The sequence below is a fragment of the Tiliqua scincoides genome, chromosome 1 (genome assembly GCF_035046505.1).
Source record: "Tiliqua scincoides isolate rTilSci1 chromosome 1, rTilSci1.hap2, whole genome shotgun sequence".
Classification (NCBI taxonomy): Eukaryota; Metazoa; Chordata; class Lepidosauria; order Squamata; family Scincidae; genus Tiliqua; species Tiliqua scincoides.
This window is the reverse complement of record NC_089821.1, coordinates 256,314,869-256,332,070: the sequence shown is the minus strand read 5'-3', so window position 1 is coordinate 256,332,070 and position 17,202 is coordinate 256,314,869. Positions and strand designations below refer to the sequence as shown.

The window sequence follows — 17,202 nt, the reverse complement described above, 5'->3', positions numbered from 1 at the left end:
CCATTGGGCATTGATGTTAAAATTGTTGTGCGAGTGCCAGAGAAGGCTTCCTGGATTTAAGCCTACCGATTGATAGATGAGGAAGATCAGCCTGTACTGGTAAAAGTGGGTTGTTGGTGATTTTTCTATATTCTTTCACTAAAGCCTCTTGTCTCCATAGGGCTGGTGGTGCTATGTGGCTCAAGACGGGGAGCCAACAGACAGGAGTGGGTCTTATCCAGCCGCTTATGATCCTCATGGTTTCATTTAATCTGGCATCAATCTTGCTAGTATGACAGCCATTAAGCCATACTGGAGCACAGCATTCTGCTGCGGAGTAGATCAATCCTAATGCTGATGTTCTGAGAGTGGTGGCTGAAGCTCCCCATCTTGTTCCTGTTAATTACTGGAATACGTTGTTCCTGGTATTGATTTTTGCAGACGTGTTCTCAAGGTGTGACTTATAAGAGGCAGTCTGGTCCAAAGTTACTCCAAGATATTTTGGATGAGGATTGTAAGGGAGTAGATTGTTCTGCCATTATTCCATTCTTTTTCAAGTACCCCTAAAGGTCCTGGAAAGTACACCTTGGGGTACACATACCTCAGGTTGGGAACCACTGCCTTAGATCATCAGAGAAGGCCCTGTTACGACCAGGGAGGGGTGTGGGGCAGCAGCAAGAACTAGGGCCTTCTCAGTAGTGGCACCAACTTTATGGAACTGCCTCCCTCTTGCTTACAGACTGCTCCCTCCCTGGAAATTTTCTGGAGGCATGAAGATATTTCTTTTTTGACAAGCTTTCTGAGTTTCAGCCTCTTAATGCATCTTCAGAGAAGAGCCAAGAATGAGCTCTGCTTTATGAGGAAAGCAGCTGCCAGAGGTTGTGCAGTTAATAATGAGCCAGATAGAACCAATGGTCTGATTCATGAGAAGGCAGCTTCATTGATTTGGAAGTATGTGCATTTCATGCAACTCCCCCCCCCCCCCAAAGAAACATGGGATGTGGTATTTATTAAGAGTTTGGCATCTTGAGAATTTTGGTTTCTTCATTTTCAAAACAACAAGTTTTCAGCCACAAAGACTTTTGAGCAGGTTCTGGGCATCATTCAGTGAAAGCAAGAAATCAAAAGAAGACCTGAGAAGTGCTTCTAGTAGTGGATCTTTAAAATCATGCACCGCTACCTCTACTGGGATTATTGTTCCCTGCTTCCTAAACGAAAGAATCATCTCATTTCAAAAATCATGCCCTTCCCTATATCTGCCAACTTCCTTTTCCCTTTGACATTCTATGGTCCTTACCAAAGTTTTGAAAATGTAAACCTTGAAAGCAGAATTACGCAAAGCAAATATATTCATATGTATTTGATTTGCATAATATGAGTGAGGAATCTAGGCTTTCACACTGCAGAATTCAGGGAGTATTTTTAGCAGTATAGATAGCCTTTATTGTTTATACTTACCAAAGATGCCAGTGCCTACCCTAGAAGCAGCAAATAACAGGAAAGCGGGCATGCTGTCTTTTCAGCACTCCCAGGACACAGGAGCTCTTTATAGGAGCAGCATGGAGCAAGCTGTTTGTTCAGGGCTTCACCCCATCTCACTGCTATTACACTGAAAGTTCCAGCATCACATGACTAGTGCCAACCACATCGGTCCTTTCCACCCAATCCAGGGTCCGGAATGACAATGACAGGTGTGCCTGTGTAAGATCTCATGTGATTGGCTCTATCCCCATACTGTGCTGGGTCTATAAACATTGCAGCATTGCCATGGAACAAACCCACTGAAAAGCCGCTCTCATATTGCTGCTGTAGTTCAGTGATCCTGGTATGAGTGAAACCTTATGCTCCAAGACATGCATCTTGCAACCTTCTACAATCTGTCAGATAAGCACTCTTGCTTGTTAAGAGTCCTTAGCTTTTGACTCTGACAATCTTATGTACACACACTTCCAGTGACTCCAAACAGAGGTTAACTCTACTGCTATTGACACAGCCGATTATGCAAAGGAGGCCTGCAGCTTCATATGCCCTGCTAGAACTCTAGTATATAGAACTCTTCATATGCCCTGCTGTGAAACTCCCTTCCTAGAAAGACTCCTCAGGCAAGTCGCTGGTGAATTTTGGAAGGGGGGATTACTTTGGGAAGAAACCCTGGATCTCTGTTTATTTGGTTTTTATACTTGTATTTATTGTTTTACTTCATACAGCTGGCCCTCGGCATCTCTGGCGGTTCAGTTCCTGGAACCCCTGTAGATGCCAAAACCTGCAGATAAGCAAATCTATAGGTGGGGCTTATCTGGATGCGACCAGAAGTGCCTTCCAGTGCAGAGGCTTTCTGAGGCCCGGAGAGGCAGTGCGAAGCCTCCCCAGACCTCAGAAAGCCTCCCCAATGCAGCTGGAACGAGCTCCCAGTTGCATCTGGGAGGTCAGATGGGCCCTTCACCATGGGTTCCAAACTCGTGGATAAAAGTGCCCATCTGAACATATAGATTTCTCTTGATACTTTTTATTGGTGTGATATTATAGGGTGGGATAGAAATCTAATAAATGAAATTGCATGAACAAGTAGGTACATGACCTATCACAAAATTTGAGACATATCATAACTGCTTATCAGTCCAACTTGCCACAGTGTTCTCCATTTCTTCAGAAATATTCCTAGGGATTTTGAAGAGGTTGGGGAGAGCTGCTTCTAAAGGAACATTCTGAACCAACAGATAGTCTGTTATATTGTAATTCCATTAGTGTCTCCATGTGGAAAGTTTGTGTGGGACATAACATTTGCTAGAGGTTATCTGTGAACAGGATCTAGTTCTATGTTGAGTCCTGTTCATTGATATTGTTCCAGAAGAAGGGAATGAATGACTATGGCAAGTAATGTTTCTACATGGAGGTGTTCATGGGATTGCATTAAATACTCTATCCATGAGCAAAGACCATTGTGTTAGAATGAGCCCATGCTGAACTGGAAATTATATCTCCAAGAACATTCCACAACTTTAATCCTCTGCACAATCAGCTGATTGGAAGTGACCTTTCTATTAAAATATCAAGATATAGTATTCCATCTGCAGCATTGTAACATAAGCACAGTAAGAGTTATTCTCTTTGGTGAGCACAGAAACTTCCTGCTGTACACCACTTTCACAAGTACAGTCCACTGTTGGCATTGAGTCTGTGTGTGCATGCAAGTATCTCATGTACACAACATAGACCACAGGAGGAAAAAAGGTACTGAACATGGAGTATTCGAAATGCATATCCTAAAAAATGAGACTGCAGAAAAATGACCAACATGGGGGAAGTGCTCAATCATTCAAGCATATAACCTTTTATGAAATACTGGCTAGATTTAGACTCCCCCACCATTTTCTTCAAACTGAGAATAAAGGATGAAAAAGTATACAAATGGCAGCTTTGAAAATTAGAGTACAGCACCTAATGTTAGGTGCTTATGAACAGTCTATTATTATTATATTATTGTTATTATTATAGAAAGCTGTTGGTTTATGCCACTGTTCATTCATCTCCCTTTTTCTGCACCCCCTACTGAGTGGGGAAATGGGGAACCCCACTCCTGCTTCCATCAAAGTGCATGGCACTGAAAAGCTTTTGGCAGTACTATCATGCTGCTTCCATTGTCACTCCTTGTCTTTTAAGACAGGCAAGTCAGGGAACAACAACATACAGCATTGGAAGAATAGATTGATCTTCCATTTAGTAGTTGGCAACCTTCAGTCTCGAAAGACTATGGTATCGCGGTCTGAATGGTGGTTCTGGAACAGCGTCTAGTGTGGCTGAAAAGGCCGATTCGGGAGTGACAATCCCTTCCACACCGGGAGCAAGTGCAGTCTGTCCCTGGTCTGTTTCCCTGGCTATGGGCCTTCCTTCTTTGCCTCTCTGCCTCAGTCTGTTGGCCAAGTGTCTCTTCAAATTGGGAAAGGCCAAGCTGCACAGCCTGCCTCCAAGCGGGCCGCTCAGAGGCCAAGGTTTCCCCCCTGTTGAGGTCCACTCCTAAGGCTTTCAGATCCCTCTTGCAGATGTCCTTGTATCGCAGCTGTGGTCTACCTGTAGGGCGCTTTCCTTGCACGAGTTCTCCATAGAGGAGATCCTTTGGGATCCAGCCATCATCCATTCTCATGACATGACCGAGCCAACGCAGGCGTCTCTGTTTCAGCAGTGCATACATGCTAGGGATTCCAGCTCATTCCAGGACTGTGTTGTTTGGAACTTTGTCCTGCCAGGTGATGCCGAGGATGCGTCGGAGGCAGAGCATATAGAAAGCGTTCAGTTTCCTCTCCTGTTGTGAGCGAAGAGTCCATGACTCGCTGCAGTACAGAAGTGTACTCAAGACACAAGCTCTGTAGACCTGGATCTTGGTATGTTCCGTCAGCTTCTTGCTGGACCAGACTCTCTTTGTGAGTCTGGAAAACGTGGTAGCTGCTTTACCGATGCGTTTTGTTTAATCCAACTGGGATTTAATCCAACTGGGATTGTGGTGATTAACTTTCTGAAATGATCCACCTAAACTACTATCTGCCCTATGGAGCAAAATGCACAGGTATCTTATCTTCTTTAGCCCTCAGGTGTGTGCTGCCAATGCCACTCCAGTGATCTTCCCTAGGCTTGGAAGAACACCAAAATGGCTGATTGCCTCTCTCTGAGCGTTCTCATTCCAGCTGGAGAAACAGCAGTTCAAACGACCTGGGTATATAGGTGGCCATGGAAGAGCAACATACAATTTGTGACTAGTTTAAGGAAAAAATTATATTTGTATTTATTGATTTTTTTTTATCCTTCCCTTCCTCCAAGGACTTTAGGGTACTTCCCTCACTTGTTTAACCTCACAACAACTCTGTGAGGTAGGTCAGGCTGAGAGATACTGACTGGGCCAAGGCCACCAACTTCATGGATGATGGGAGATTTGAATCCAGGTTTCCCCAGACCATTATCCCACAGAGGCCCTAAGAAAGCAGTAAATTACTCCAGACAAGAAGCAAAATGTGCCTCTGATACAAGGGATAGAAGGTCTGCTTCACACAGGATGTTTCCTTTATGGAGATACATTCCATGGAGGGAAGGAGGGGGGTCCTGTCTAAAACCAGTGCAAATGTTTACTTGTTATTATTACACATATGGAAGCCTTTGTGGCCAAATAAGAAAACAGCACCCAACAACGTGGCTTCTAGTTGGATATTTCTGGTAAAGGTAATCCAGAGCAAGTTCTTTAAAGTCTGTCTTTAAAATGTGTTTTTACTTCTGTTTCCTGCTCTGAATTTTAGCTAAATCAAATTTTGTATTTGATTGACTACGTTTACAACCTACAAACTATAGTGAATAGGAGATTTGGATCAGCAATAACCTTCCATCTTTCCCTTGCCTCTCAACATAGGGATTATAAAATGTATTCCCACCACATAAAATTCTTCTGCATTAACTGCAGTAAAGGGTCACTACAATTATCGCTTACCTTAATGCTGGTTGATTGTAACTTCTGGAAAAAATACCTCTGAAATGACAGGGGAACTTTCAGCAAGGCAATGACTGCACTGCATAGACAAGCCGTGTGCTGAAACAAAACAATGCCAAGCCAGATCAGAACTAATCCCTTTTACAGGGGGATAGGAAACAGCATGTAGTTTGGGTATTAGCATTGCAGTCACTTGCACTTAAGAAGCCAACCAAATGCACCATCAGATTATGGAGTAGCCTGTCAAGATGGAAAAAACCCAACAGATATATTTTCTTTCTTGCATTTGACAGGGCAGACACTAGGAGTAGACCAATTCAAGAGACAGCAGCCTTTGCTCCTTTTCCTATGCACAATATTTGACCAAAACTTCATGAAAAAGGCATGTGGAAGTCTTAGCAGACCAATCTGTAGGGACAGCAAGACTGAAGGTTCCTGGGGATTAAAGGCCAACAGGGAAACAGGAGCAGGAGAGCCAAACATGATTATGAGAAGGTGTTTGAAGGTGCAGATTAGTCACAAAAGATGATTAAGGAGAACCCATATACAAGACAAGACCTGAGCCTAAAACAGACCTGGAGAAAAAGACTCAAATCCTAGGAACAACATCCTTATCTGTGACCTCGACCTATAGGGATAGAGCACCTATAGGCCTACCTGCTAATAAAATGATATTTTTGCTGATATGAAGAATAATCTGTGGGCTGGTTAGCTCTAGAAACCAAGAAATCTTGGCCATGCCAGAGCCATAAGTGCTCAGGTCACAGAAGTGGTCAGTAAAAAAAAAATTACCACTTCAGTTTTCATGTATGAGCCTGTGTCCATTTTCAATAACATAATAATAATTTGCTCTGAATAAAGCTCAACACACATGGAGGACACTAGAAGCCCTGCTTGTTTCTTGAAGAGATCAAAAGGAGATGGCCTGAAGTCAACATCTGAAATACTGGCTCCAAGTCCATCAATGGAACAAGCACATTTACAATCTGATCCTAACTCCCCATGTGGCAATGGAGGGGTACCAACACATCCCATGAGGGAGTTTCATCCTCCAGAGACCTCCAAAGGGTATGTCCCTGTCAGCCGGGTGAGTCTACTTGGACCTGTACTGGTGATATCACTGGCAAAAGTCTGTATGGACCTGTGTATGTGGATTGGACCCAGAAAGGGTGTTGGGATTTGGCAGGCACTGCTGCTAAAAACCCCAACCCTTTCCTGGGTCTGATCCGCCCTCCTCCCTGCCCCATTTGCCTCCTCATTCCGCCCACCCTCACCTCCCTCCCACCCGTTATACACACTTCCCTGCAATAGTAGGTGTCCACTGCTGTGCAGAACCAGCCACTCACCACTCCTGGCGGTGAGCAGCCTGCATGCTTCAGCAGGTCATGTTTTGCAACTGCTGGAAAGTGCGTTGTCCTACAACGCTAGTAGGACTGGGCCATTAGAAAACAAGGCATGAAATTGAACAGTAGGTTCTCCACCCAATGTTTAGAGTTAAGGCAACTGGTGCTTGTGTTCTCGGGTGACCTGTCCCGATAAAAGAAACACTGCACAGGTGAAAAGTTGCACTGAAACATGATCAGCTTTAACTAACAAAGCCAAGCTAGAACAATGACAGATGGCCTCCAGGGTGCTCCACAGATGAACTTTCTGCATGACAGCCACCACAGCATCAGGATCAGAAGTGTATTTAATAACCCAGGTACTAAAAACCTGCACTAAATTATAAGCAGAACTGAGGAATTCTCCCAGCACAGTGATTGATATCTTCACATGCTTATTGACTTCACTCTGCATTTCCAATTTAAAATATTTTCTTTTTGAAAAGTATGTGGCAGCCTTCAGTTATAAGGAGGGCACACTATTTTTCTGTTTACTATTTTCCAGACCAAGAGGAATGACAAGGACAAAAGCTAAAATGTTATGTATTAGAAATAAGATTTTTTAATCAAATGATTGTGACTAATACAGAGCACACAAAAAATTTCTGATGATGAATGTAGACTTGCTGCAAAGGAAATAAAACTTTTTCCTCCATCTTTTCTGCATTTTTTTCTTTTTAAAGCTTGGCACCTTAGTTTATGCCCAATAAATATTGCTTTAACACATATGAAACTAACAGTGATATTCTTCTTTCCTCTTGCATTCATAACATTCATCAATGTTTCTCCTTGCATTCTTATCACTCCGGTCAATGAGCTCTAGATAAATCCTGACTTGTAGCTTCTAATCTACCATTTAAAATCCACTCTGCCTATTTTATACAAAATTGGCAGTGTAACAGCCCAATCCTGAGCTGCCTGGAGCTGCGGGACCCGGTGGCTCCAAAAAGGGCTTCCGTCGAATCCAGAGCCTCCTGCGCTACTGTGGGAGGCTCCTTGGGAGAAGGGGACGTTTGTCCCCTTCCCCCAAGTAAGGGAAGCAGTCCTGCAATGGGACTACTCACTTTAGTGGCAACTGTTTGGTCGCCGCTAAAGTGAAGGCGCTCGTGTAGAGCGAGCAGCCCTGCCCAAGCGCCCTGGATCCTGTGGAGCTCAGCTCCGTGGACCCACCTCTCCCCCGCCCCCGGGAATACCCCCCACACCCTCTAACACACCTCCCCCCTCCCCAGAACGCTTCCACCATGCCCCCGGCCACGCCCCCATTTTCCGTTCCGCAGACCAGTGGTCACAGAGACTGCCAAGCCGTGAAACGTGGGCGCCCGCCGTGCACTGGCTCAGCACTGGCTGGAGTTGAGCCAGCTCTGGCGGGAGCCCAGCAGTAAGCCCCGCAAACGTGCCTTACAGCCCGTTTGCGACTACAGAATTGGGCTCTCAGTCATTAAATACGATGCAGTCAACACAAACATGCACTGCCAACTTTGCTTATGTTAGAGACTGAAAAACTTCCATTCCTCCATTAAAATGTCAATAAAAAATGTGGAGGACCAATATACTGATGTGAGTAATGTTTTAGAAGTCTACACTATTATTGAGTACTTGCCAGGTAAGACACAGGTGCATATTTTCTGTTCAGGGATTCCACTTCCTCCAACACATGACTGAACACGGACATCATTCTTCTTTCGTATTCACTTGTGGCATGTGCAACTCCAGCAGAGCCATATTCCTGAAAGCTAGAAAAAAATTATTACAGCAACAGTCAACACAGCTCTCACTCTCACAACCCTCATGTACGTTTTGCAAGCCACCTTGGGCCTCCTGGATTTCAATCATAGCACCAGAATGCCAGATGCAAGGGATGGCACCAGGATGTAGGTCCCCTGTTGTCTTATGTGCTCCCTGAGGCATTTGGTGGGCCACTGTGAGATACAGGAAGCTGGACTAGATGGGCCTATGGCCTGATCCAGAAAGGCTGCTCTTATTCTCTTATGTTCATCATTAACTGCTTAAATGTGAGAAGCATCAGGCTGCTTTAAAAATTATCCACTTTAAAAACTGAAAGCCATTTTTTCAATTTAAAAATACCTCAAGCAGTATACAGCAATAAAATACACAACAGAGTAGTACACAATATTTTTAAAACCTACAATCACGCAAGAGCAAAAATATCACAAAAGAACAGTAATGCTACAAGTCTGCATACTTTGAAGAGGCTGCCAGAACACCTCAATATGCCAGGATATCTGGGAAGATACCTCAATTTTTAAATTTCATTTCCATTCACAAACCCAAACTTCAAGGAGATCACCTATTTTCCAATAAAGAGGGTAATCTAGCTAATGAAAACATTATTCCAAGCTTTTCAAGTCAGAGTGTGTCCTTTCTGCATACGGCTTTTGGACTCAAGTTCTGATAAGATGGAGGAACTGAACTTGCTAAGCCTTACATATTTCCCCTGGCGTCTTCCAAATCAGTATGCGACTAAATTCCTTTCATGCCACATCTGAATGAATTAAGAACCAGGTATAGAACTAGGCAGGTGATTGTCATTAAAGGCTGTGTTGTTATGTAATGCAGCTTTATAATTCTGCTAAGTGGTTGCAAAAGACATATATCCCTTCATTATCTACACATAGTTTTGATAATTCCTATGTGGATTGGTTGGCAACCTTCAGTCTCGAAAGACTATGGTATAAGCCTATAGCACCCGGTATTCCCAGGCGGTCTCCCATCCAAGTACTAACCAAGTCTGACCCTGCTTAGCTTGCAAGATCAGACAAGATCAGCATTATTGGTGTCTGAGCAGAACATATGTGGATTATGGTATGGTTGGCAGAGGCTCTCTGCCAAACTCCATATTAAGATTCCCATTCTAAAGTGAGCAATTAGTACTTCTGAGCCACTTTTCCAATTTCTAGTCTCAAAGGGTCTAATACAATTTATGTCAACAGAAATCAGGGAAGGCCCAAAAGGGAGACTTTTCAGTGGTGCTAACTTTGTATGATAAATCTAGAGAAGTCAGGGGAATTACACCAGAGATCAATTATCTTGCTCATTTTGTCATCAAGAACAGAGGAGGAAAACAGAATGTTCGAAGGAGCCCAGACACATGAATGAGAATATGAACGATGTTAAGGCAGAGATTCAAAGCACAGCTACTTGGACTTTAGTTCCACTGAAAATATTTAGGCTTGTGTCCAAGTTAAATTCATGGAAGACTAGGTAAAAAAATAATATTTTATATATATCATTTTTACCACCCCCCTTTATTTTTCAATAAGAACCTATGGCAATTCTTCTTGAACACTTCTGTTAAGAGTTTATCAAGGCTCCTCACAATGAGACAGCTTGCCCTGAAAGACAGCTTGCCCACCACTACTGACTTCTCTGTAATGCGCAGATGTGGGAGATTATGGTACTTGAGCTGTGCTCCAAATTCATCAGGCGACACAAAGGCCTAACAGGTCAGGCTAGTGAACTGAGTGCATGCCCTAAATCAGGGGTGCTCAATAGGTGGATCGCGATCTACCGGTAGATTGCGAGGCAAAATGAGTAGATCGCGGAGTGCCTATCCCCCCCTTTCATGTGCCTCTGGGAGGAAACGCCAGGAGTAGGGCCCATTGTACTCAATGGGGCTTACTCACAGGTAAGTGTGGCTAGGATTGCAGCCTCACAGCCTAATCCTAGGCATGTCTACTCAGGAGTAAGTCCTGTTATACTCAGTGGGGCTCAAGGTACACCAACATACATTGTACACATAAATGTTATGTGTTATAATGGCGCGAACATTGTAAAAAAAACTCTGGTAGATCTCCGGGCCTTGCTGGGTTTCAAAGCAGCTCTCGAGCCAAAAAAGTGTGAGTACCCCTGCCCTAAATCCTATCCCAGAATCCTCTGTAATGCAATGTTCATTATTCTAACAGGCAGCCCAATCCGGAGCTGCCCGGAGCGCCCAGGCTTGGCAGCACCAAAAAGGGCTGCCGCCTAATCCTGAGCCTCCCGCGCTACCGCGGGAGGCTCCTCGGGAGAAGGGGACATTTGTCCCCTTCCCCAGAGTAAGGTAAGCAGCCCCGCAATGGGGCTATCTAATGGGGAAAAGGCGCTCATGTAGGGCGCATAGCCCTCCACAAGTGCCCTGGATCCTGCAGAGCTCAGCTCTGCGGATCCACCCGCCCCGGGACGCCTCCCCCCTCCACGGAACACCTCCTCTCCACCCCCGCCTCCCGTTACACAGCCCTGCGGTCCAGTAGGCCGCCGAGCCACAGAACCTGGGCGACTGCCCCGTGCTAGTCCAGCACTGGCCAGTGCTGGGCTAGCACCAGCAGGAGCCCGGCGGTAAGACCCGTGAACATGCCTTACGGCATGTTTGCGACTGTGCTCAGCGGCACGGAGCCGTGCCGTCGACCACAGGATTGGGCTCTCAGTCTGCCATTCCTATCCAAGTTCATTTAGACCAAATTTTGAACACACTTTAATCAGGACTCCTTTTAATTAACTTCTAATTATTGCTAACATAAGAACAGCCCCACTGGATCAGGCCATAGGCCCATCTAGTCCAGCTTCCTGTATCTCACAGTGGCCCACCAGATGCCCCAGGAAGCACACCAGATAACAAGAGACCTCATCCTGGTGCCCGCCTCTGCATCTGGCATTCTGACATAACCCATTTCTAAAATCAGGAGGTTGCGCATACACATCATGGCTTGTACCCCATAATGGATTTTTCCTCCAGAAACTTGTCCAATCCCCTTTTAAAGGCGTCTAGGCTAGACGCCAGCACCACATCCTGTGGCAAGGAGTTCCACAGACCGACCACACGCTGAGTAAAGAAATATTTTCTTTTGTCTGTCCTAACCCGCCCAACACTCAATTTTAGTGGATGTCCCCTGGTTCTGGTATTATGTGAGAGTGTAAAGAGCATCTCCCTATCCACTCTGTCCATTCCCTGCATAATTTTGTATGTCTCAATCATGTTCCCCCTCAAGCATCTCTTTTCTAGGCTGAAGAGGCCCAAACGCCGTAGCCTTTCCTCATAAGGAAGGTGCCCCAGCCCCGTAATCATCTTAGTCGCTCTCTTTTGCACCTTTTCCATTTCCACTATGTCTTTTTTGAGATGCGGCAACCAGAACTGGACACAATACTCCAGGTGTGGCCTTACCATAGATTTGTACAACGGCATTATAATACTAGCCGTTTTGTTCTCAATACCCTTCCTAATGATCCCAAGCATAGAATTGGCCTTCTTCACTGCCGCCGCACATTGGGTCGACACTTTCATCGACCTGTCCACCACCACCCCAAGATCTCTCTCCTGATCTGTCACAGACAGCTCAGAACCCATCAGCCTATATCTAAAGTTTTGATTTTTTGCCCCAATGTGCATGACTTTACACTTACTGACATTGAAGCGCATCTGCCATTTTGCTGCCCATTCTGCCAGTCTGGAGAGATCCTTCTGGAGCTCCTCACAATCACTTCTGGTCTTTACCACTCGGAAAAGTTTGGTGTCATCTGCAAACTTAGCCACTTCACTGCTCAACCCTGTCTCCAGGTCATTTATGAAGAGGTTGAAAAGCACCGGTCCCAGGACAGATCCTTGGGGCACACCACTTTTCACCTCTCTCCATTGTGAAAATTGCCCATTGACACCCACTCTCTGCTTCCTGGCCTCCAACCAGTTCTCAATCCAGGAGAGGACCTGTCCTCTAATTCCCTGACTGTGGAGTTTTTTCAGTAGCCTTTGGTGAGGGACCGTGTCAAACGCCTTCTGAAAGTCCAGATATATAATGTCCACGGGTTCTCCCGCATCCACATGCCTGTTGACCGCATCCACATGCTGTTCTGATGACTTGAATAAATGGGAAATTCTGCTGAATTCTGCAGAATTACTCTTTCACATTGTGATTTTATGGTTTGCACCTGTCTTTAAAGAAGTTCATACAGTATATGGTACAAGGCCAACATTTTTATTTTGCTGTTTTTCAGTGCCTGGCAGGAGCAGGGTTTCCTCTTATATATCTTATTTTAATGTATTGTTTTTGAATTGCCCTGACCCCCATTTTTTTGCATATTTTTCTGTAATTTTTGGATACTTTCAAGCTCCTGGAAGCCCCTATGTAAGTCCAGCAGCTAAAACGATGCTGGGGCATCATTTGCAAGAAGTCTTTGTCCTTTCTTCATAAACTCCATTATTCCTCAAATATGGTCTGATTGTGGATTCATGGTCTTACTTTTTGTCTGGGGCAGCTATTCTGCTTAGCAACAGAGCTACCATGAAAGGGTTGCCACTAAAATTTTATTTTTCATTTCCCTGACTTTCCCTGACTAACATTTGTCAATTTCCCTTCATTGGCATCCTTCAGTCTTGGAAGACTATGGTATCGCGCTCTGAAAAGTGGTTCTGGAACAGCATCTAGTGTGGCTGAAAAGGTCAATTTGGGAGTGAATTTCCCTTACCACCATTCAAATATAACCACAAGTTAAAAAATACATCATGTTGCATTAATGCAAGGTTTAATGAAATGTTCCACTCTACAACAAGTCTCAACTGCAAAAATATTTGTCAAGGTAAGAGATTTCAAGCCCAATCCTATGCATGTCTACTCAAAAGTAAGTCCCATTAGAGTAAATTCAGCTTACTCTCAGGAAAATGTGGATAAGATTGGGCTGTCAATATCAGCTTCTTTCAACATTAACTGCAGCAACATCTGTTTTGCAACTGCACCAAAAATTACACCAAGATACAAACATATTCTGATGGATTGTTGATTTAATTTTCAGGTTCTTCTGATGTAATGGTCCTTGTACCTGACTCCACAGCTCCAATTACCATATTACTTAGTTCAAAGGTTTGTAGCCCACTTTACAATAACCTTTGCATATGTCTCCAGCAACTGGTGATAGCCATGGAACAAAGTCAGGATGAAGTTTGAAATCAAGCCACTGCATATTAAAAACACTCCTCTTGGAAGCCATCTTCAAAATGTGGTTTCATCAAGGGGATGTATGATGGTATCAAGCAGGCCCTAGGTCCAACACAAAAGAAAATTGCCCCTCTGAAGTCTGCCACAGGCGAGGTCATCCAGGATCGGGCGCAGCAGATGGAACGCTGGGTGCAGCACTACTCTGAGCTATATTCCAGAGAAAATGTAGTCACCGAAGAAGCACTGAACAACATTGAGTGCCTGCCTGTGCTGGAAGAGCTTGACAGTGAACCAACCCTAGAAGAACTTCACGTGGCCCTGGACTCCCTTGCCTTTGGCAAGGCACCTGGAAAAGACAGCATCCCTGCTGAAGTCCTAAAATGCTGCAAAGAGATCATCGTCACTGAGCTGCATGAAATCCTCTGTCTCTGCTGGAGAGAAGGTGGAGTACCTCAAGACATGAGGGATGCAAACATCATCACGCTGTACAAGAACAAAGGTGACAGGGGTGACTGCAACAACTACCGCGGCATCTCTCTCCTTAGCGTTGTAGGAAAGCTGTTTGCCCGAGTTGTACTAAAGAGGCTCCAGGTACTTGCAGAGAGCGTCTATCCAGAATCGCAGTGTGGATTCCGAGCCAACAGGTCCACCACTGATATGGTATTCTCCCTTAGACAACTGCAGGAGAAATGCAGGGAACAACGACAGCCACTCTTTATAGCCTTCATAGATCTCACAAAGGCTTTCGACCTGGTCAGCAGAGACGGCCTCTTCAAGATTCTCCCCAAGATTGGATGTCCACCCAGGCTCCTCAGCATCATCAGATCTTTCCACAAGGACATGAAGGGCACTGTTGTCTTCGATGGCTCCACATCAGACCCTTTTGACATCCGAAGCGGAGTGAAGCAGGGCTGTGTTCTTGCACCAACCTTGTTTGGGATTTTCTTCGCTGTCCTGCTGAAGCAGGCCTTTGGAACTGCAACAGAAGGCATCTATCTCCGGACCAGATCAGACGGAAAGCTCTTCAACCTCTCCAGACTGAGAGCAAAATCCAAAATCCAGCTGAAATGTCTGCGTGACTTCCTCTTTGCCGACGATGCAGCTGTCACTACCCACTCTGCCAAAGATCTCCAGCAGCTCATGGATTGTTATAGCAAGGCCTGCCAAGATTTTGGACTGACAATCAGCCTGAAGAAAACACAGGTCATGGTTCAGGATGTGGACTCACCTCCCTGCATTACAATCTCTGATCATGAACTGGAGGTTGTCCATGACTTTGTGTACCTTGGCTCAACGATCTCCGACACTCATTATCTCGATACCGAGCTAAACAAGCGCATCGGTAAAGCAGCTACCACATTTTCCAGACTCACAAAGAGAGTCTGGTCCAACAAGAAGCTGACGGAACATACCAAGATCCAGGTCTACAGAGCTTGCGTCCTGAGTACACTTCTGTACTGCAGCGAGTCATGGACTCTCCGCTCACGACAGGAGAGGAAACTGAGCGCTTTCCACATGCGCTGCCTCCGACGCATCCTCGGCATCACCTGGCAGGACAAAGTTCCAAACAACACAGTCCTGGAATGCGCTGGAATCCCTAGCATGTATTCACTGCTGAAACAGAGACGCCTGCGTTGGCTTGGTCATGTCGTGAGAATGGATGATGGCCGGATCCCAAAGGATCTCCTCTATGGAGAACTCGTGCAAGGAAAGCGCCCTACAGGTAGACCACAGCTGCGATACAAGGACATCTGCAAGAGGGATCTGAAGGCCTTAGGGATGGACCTCAACAAGTGGGAAACCCTGGCCTCTGAGCGGCCCGCTTGGAGGCAGGCTGTGCAGCATGGCCTTTCCCAGTTTGAAGAGACACTTGGCCAACAGTCTGAGGCTAAGAGGCAAAGAAGGAAGGCCCATAGCCAGGGAGACAGACCAGGGACAGACTGCACTTGCTCCCGGTGTGCAAGGGATTGTCACTCCTGGATTGGCCTTTTCAGCCACACTAGACGCTGTGCCAGAACCACCTTTCAGAGCGCGATACCATAGTCTTTCGAGACTGAAGGTTGCCAATACCTCTTGGAAGCCATCTTCAAAATGTGGTTTCGGATACAACCATACACAGAACCACCTGTCTGACACTAAGATATTATCAGATTTGTTTTCTGGCAAGTAGGGACTTTCCAAAGCTGGGAAAGTTTCACTTTCTGCTTCCAGAAAGTGTAATGAGCAGATCAGCAGCAAGAAAGGAGGTGGAGTTTCTGCAATCTAGAGAAGCAGACAACCCTCATTTGCAACCTTTATGCATGGGGGAAGTCAGGAAAGAGGATGAGAGAGCTGGCACTCTGTAAACTCCAGCAGGAACAAGCAATCACATTTGCAAAATTTACTTCGCAAGGTGCAGAGCAGAAAGTGCTAATTGTGAAATCCAACATCAGTAAAACTCATTTGCAACTCTGCTGGGTTTAGCAGGAGACAAAATGTCCATACACAAGCATGACCCCAAAACATGTTTACCTTTATATGTAAGTTAAATGGGTAGGGATAAAAATAAGTTAAAAGCAGGTCGGGATCAAAACAGATATTTAAAGTTTGTATATTGTTATTGTTAATAATAATAATAATAACAATAATAATAATAAATTATTATTAATTATAATATTACTACTACTACTACTACTAAATTGCTAAATGTTTAAACCAGTCTTGCTTTGCAAATGCTACAGGCAGACCTTGGAAATCATGCAGAGCTCAAAAACACATTAGGCTGGTTGCTGAGGGTGGAGCTGAGAAAGGGCATCATTAAGTTTTACTTGTACTGTGTTACTTCTCTATTCCAGTTGCCACAAGAACAGATCATGCTCTTGCAGCAGTAGGTCAAAATTCCACTGCTTGAATATATTTTAATCACAATTTCCCTGATTTCAGACCAATTTCCATTTCCCTGACTTTCCAGAAAGTGGCAACCCTGCATGCCCATTCAGTAGCAAACCTGTCTGTCTAGATCTCATTAATGCAATGGAGAAGCCAGGTGGTTCCACTCTTCCAAGTTAACTTAATTAAATCATCAAGGCAAAGTTATATACAAATTTCTGAGACCACAGGAAGTGCTGCTTGTTTTCTTCCAGTCATTTGAGTGACTCATTTATTGTGAGATCAGAGAGGAGCACCCACTTGTTCACCCACAAATGCAAGGACCTGGTCTTCCTTGAGTAATGTAAGTAAGTTAGAGACCATATTGTTAGATTGCAATCAGGGACTTTATTATTGCTTTGCCTGTTCTTTTCCATCTAGTTGGCTTGCAAGCTTCACAAGTTAGCAACCAGTTGATGGGGGGGGGGTTTGGTTGGTTGAGAGTTTTGAGTAGCATCTCAGCTCCATCTGCTGGGTGTTAAAGGTAACTGCATCCATTTGATGAAAACTGGGCATTTCAGCCAAGCTCAGGCATTTTTAA

At 44.9% G+C, this 17,202-nt stretch overlaps 1 protein-coding gene across 1 annotated transcript in view; it reads right to left on the bottom strand.

Moving 5' to 3' along the window:
• Nucleotides 1-17,202, bottom strand: part of INTS7 (integrator complex subunit 7) — a 58,876-nt gene that overhangs the window by 4,646 nt on the left and 37,028 nt on the right. The window contains exons 17-18 of the mRNA XM_066611740.1: nucleotides 8,432-8,564; nucleotides 5,450-5,548 (exon numbers count right to left, since the gene is read on the bottom strand). Of these exons, the coding sequence (XP_066467837.1) occupies nucleotides 5,450-5,548; nucleotides 8,432-8,564 (232 nt within the window). The remainder of the gene's footprint in view (nucleotides 1-5,449; nucleotides 5,549-8,431; nucleotides 8,565-17,202) is intronic.